This window comes from Arachis duranensis, chromosome 2, assembly GCF_000817695.3.
Source record: "Arachis duranensis cultivar V14167 chromosome 2, aradu.V14167.gnm2.J7QH, whole genome shotgun sequence".
Classification (NCBI taxonomy): Eukaryota; Viridiplantae; Streptophyta; class Magnoliopsida; order Fabales; family Fabaceae; genus Arachis; species Arachis duranensis.
Genome location: NC_029773.3, coordinates 34,498,448 through 34,502,477, shown reverse-complemented (window position 1 = coordinate 34,502,477; position 4,030 = coordinate 34,498,448). Strand labels below are relative to the sequence as shown.

The 4,030-nt window shown below is 43.3% G+C and overlaps 1 protein-coding gene across 1 annotated transcript in view; it reads right to left on the bottom strand.

Moving 5' to 3' along the window:
• Nucleotides 1–3,187: 3,187 nt before the first annotated feature.
• Nucleotides 3,188–4,030, bottom strand: part of LOC107474212 (uncharacterized) — a 6,897-nt gene continuing 6,054 nt past the window's right edge. Inside the window, exon 4 of the mRNA XM_016093812.1 lies at nt 3,188–3,238. Coding sequence (XP_015949298.1) covers nt 3,188–3,238 — 51 coding nt within the window. The remainder of the gene's footprint in view (nt 3,239–4,030) is intronic.

Sequence of the window (4,030 nt, the reverse complement as noted above, 5' to 3'; positions counted from 1 at the left end):
TCTAACCGGCTCGTGGCTTGGCTCTCAGCTTCGGCTTCACATTGCTCTCATCCGCGCGGGCGCGCCAGGTGCGCGCACGCGCCCATGCAGAATTTTCCAAGGCTTCAATTCGCATGCTTCCTTTCCTTGCACCCTTCTTCCTTATCTTTTCCTGTCCATTCGTAGTCTATGTCCTGAAATCACTTAGCACACGAGTCACGGTATCGAATGGCATTAAGGCGAGACTAGAAATGTGTCTATTTTGGTGCAAAATAAGCATGTTTTCCTTTGTGAGGCAAAACTGGGAAAAGAATGCAAATCCTTATATTTTCATGCAGAAAGTGTGTGAAATCATTGATAAACCCTTTGAAATTAGCACAAAATAAACCCTCAAAATGGGGTTTGTCAACCTCCCCACACTTAGATTTTAGCATGTCCTCATGCTTAGGAAAATGCAAGGAAACATAGAAGACCGAGGGTCACAAACGCATAGGACTCATGAAATGCAACCTACTTATATGCACGCAACTTCGACTAGTGCGGTTATCTACTTGGTTGGGAACAATCAACTTCCTTATGACATGTGCAAGCTTATTGGGTACAATGGTGGCTAATGCATAAATCTTGCCAAATTCTAAGCATCAAATGCAATTTATGCAATCTTGCATGAAGAATGCTCGCGAGAGCCGGGAATCAAAGGATTGAGCATCGAACCCTCACCGGAAGTATTTGCGCTCTGATTGCTCAAGTGTTTAGGGTTGATTCTCTCAATTCTCCCCTAATCATGCTTTCTAAGATTTGTTCTTCTTCTAACAATCAACATGTATTTCATGCATGCATACATCTATCATGAGGTCTTCTCCTTAGGTTGTAATGGGGTTAGGGTCAAGGTAGGATCATATATGGCTAGTGGGCTTAAAACTTGGATCTTTGATGAACTTAAACCTTCCCACCTAACCTACATAATGACCTATACAATTAAGTGCTAATCTAACTACCCATTCCTCACTTTTTCACATACTCATGCATTCCTTCTTAATTCCACACACATATGCATTGATCTTATTGAGCTTCACTTTGGGGCATTTTGTCCCCTTTTTATTTCTTTCTTTTTCTTCTTTTTCTTCCTTTTTCTATTTTTTTTTTCATATTATTCTTCTTTTTTCTTTTCTTTTGTTTGTCTCATCAAATTTTTTTTTTCTTTCTATATTCAAGAATCTCAATGCATAAGGTTTTACGTTTGATTACTACATGAGTATGTACCCAATTCCTTAATATTCTCAATACAAAGCAAAACTACCCTTTTGTCCACCCAATGTCCCAAAATTCCCACACTTGAATGATACTCACATACGCTAGCCTAAGCCAATCAAAGATCCAAATTGAGGACTTTCATTGTTTTCCGCTTTTACGGCTTGTAATGTGCTAAATTAAAGAACAAGTGAGTTAATCGTAGGCTCAAATTGGTTAACAATGGGAGATAAAAGGTAGGCTATTTGGGTAAGTGGCTAATGAAACGATGGCCTCAATCACATAAATGCATGATTACACCAAATAATGGACATAAAGAATGAAACAAAGCAAAGATTACAATCATAGAAGGAGAATAATGCACACAAGAAGGAAGGTAAGTGGTTATGAGATGTAACCACACCATTAGGCTCAAAGCTCACTTGCTTGTGTTCTTAGCTCAAAACTATGTTCCAAAATATAATTCCTCATGCAATTTGGCATCAAAGCATTTAAAATTTTGCAATGCCCCATGATTGTCCCCAAAGTGCTGGTTTCTTTAAGAAAGAATTCATTGTTCCAACCAAGTAAATTTATCATGCAGATGGTGTCAGCTAAAACCTACTCATGCAACCTATCCTAATTTATTCAGCTTTTACCTACGGAGATCGGTCGGTCGACCTCCCCACACTTAAAACTTAGCACGGTCCTCCGTGCTGTAGGTAAGGCGCAGTGGTTGATCGAGTGCCGACTGTCCCATATCTCCAATGTTATCGCTCTCTCCGCTTGAAGTTGCGGTGGATGTTGAGATATCGGGTTCCTCCATAGGTGGTGTGACGACGCTTAGGAGCTTCTTCACATGAGCATATCGGCGTTGGTTACGCCGTTCATAACGGTCCAGTTTCCTGTGAAGGTCCTCAAGGCGTTGGGCGGTCGATTTCTGTGATTTAGATGAAGAGGAAGTGTTGCAAGTCGGTGGGGGTGGTCCAAAGTCCTTGGTGGCTTCCGGAGGGTTAAGGCATCTCTTGGTCGGAATGACATCCCCATCGATCGGAATCGTGGTTCTTCTATCTTTAGCCTCCCGGTGGACGCCGGCTTCCGCAACCAAGTCGGTCACCAAAACGGGGAATGGGAGATTTCCTTTGGCATGAATGCGCCCCATGGATTGGCGGATGACATGCGAGATGTTGACCGGCTTCTCGGTTAAGATGCACCATATCAATAGGGCCATCTCGGCGGTGATGGATGACCTATGTGTACTTGGGAGCACATAGTGAGCTAGGATTTGGGCCCATGCCATGGCTTCTTGAGTGAGGTGGCGGACATCTAAACCTTTTGGTCTTTGCTTGATAGTCCCCCGAATCCAATAGGCGTCGGGTAGAGCAATGACACGGAGGATTGCGCTCCAATCGTATGCGCGGTCATTGCATGTAGCCAAGACTTCCTCATAGGCGTCATAAGCATCCGTTGATTGTTCAATCCCAAGGACTGCTTGGATAGCTTCCACTGTGACCGACACTTGCTTTCGGCGCACAAAGATTGATGTGAGAAGGGGGGAGTGGAAGTTGGAGTAGAATTCCACTACCCAAGAAAGGTTAGCCTCCTTTGGTTTCCGCAATAGGAACCTCCATTGTCGTTGCTCAATATGTGGCATCACAATTGGGTGAAGGTGAGCCGGTAGGACTAGGAGTGGTTCCGGATGATAGTTCCTCTCGATCATTCTTGCGTAAACAAGTTCGCAGTAGCGATTGGGGAACTTGTTTGAATCCTTAGGAGGGTTATCCTTCTCGAGAACATCAATGGGGCCCTTAGTTTTCTTCAAGAGTGGTTTGGCCGTTTGTTCTTGGTGCGCTTTGTTTGGGGTTGGCTTCTTGGGAGCTTTCCCTTTGTTCTTCTTGATAACCATCCTATAAGAGTAAAGAAGGGAAAACATCAAAATCCAAGTAGGTGAAAGTAAATGTGTTAATGCGATGAAAAGTTAAGCCATAGAATATGGGTATCGTTGCCACATGACAGCTGCAACATGTGACTAAGATAACATGAAAAGAGCAAGGCAAATCATTTTCATATGGGGTAAGGGTGATTTAGGCATGCAAGTAGGGAGCATGAGAAGCATATACCCTTAAGGGCCACACAGGGAAAGCAAGTTAAGAAAATGGGGATGCGCATAAAGTGATAAGATGAGAGGCAATTAGTCAAAGTTGGTGCAAAAGTCAAGTATGCCTTTCATCGAACACTTGGTGTGCATTCAGTTGTAGTGTGTGATTTGAAGATGGTGAAAGCAATGTAATAAGTCACAATCCACTACTAATGATTATAGTACACAGTGAGTGTAAGAAAAGCAAACAACACAACTCATCTACAATTGCAAGTGAAATAGAGACCTAAATGCCCATGAAGAGTTAGTGTGAATGAGAGGGGAAGAGAAAAGAAGATAAGGACAAAAACATCCTAAAGAAGGAACTAAAAGAAAAGAGGAAAGAAGATAACTAAATGAATGTGAAACTAAAGGAATAACAACACGAGAGATGGTTGCTTAGGATGGTACCTTGTGAGGTGAAGAGAATGAGAGAGGAGGTGAGGTTGTGGTGTGGGTTGAGGGGGAGTAGTAGAGAAGGTAGTGAGTGGTAGAAAGTAGTGTAGAAGAGGGAAGGGTGGAAGAAAAAGTGTGCCCCTCTTTGAAGTTGGAGGTGTAGTAGAAGGTATGAGGAGGGGGAAAATGTGAAGTGAAAGTGAAGGGGTGATTGTGCCTATTTTTGTTTTGGCGCCGAGCATCCGCGCGTGCGCGCACAGCGCGCGCTCGCGCAGTGAGGCGAGGTCG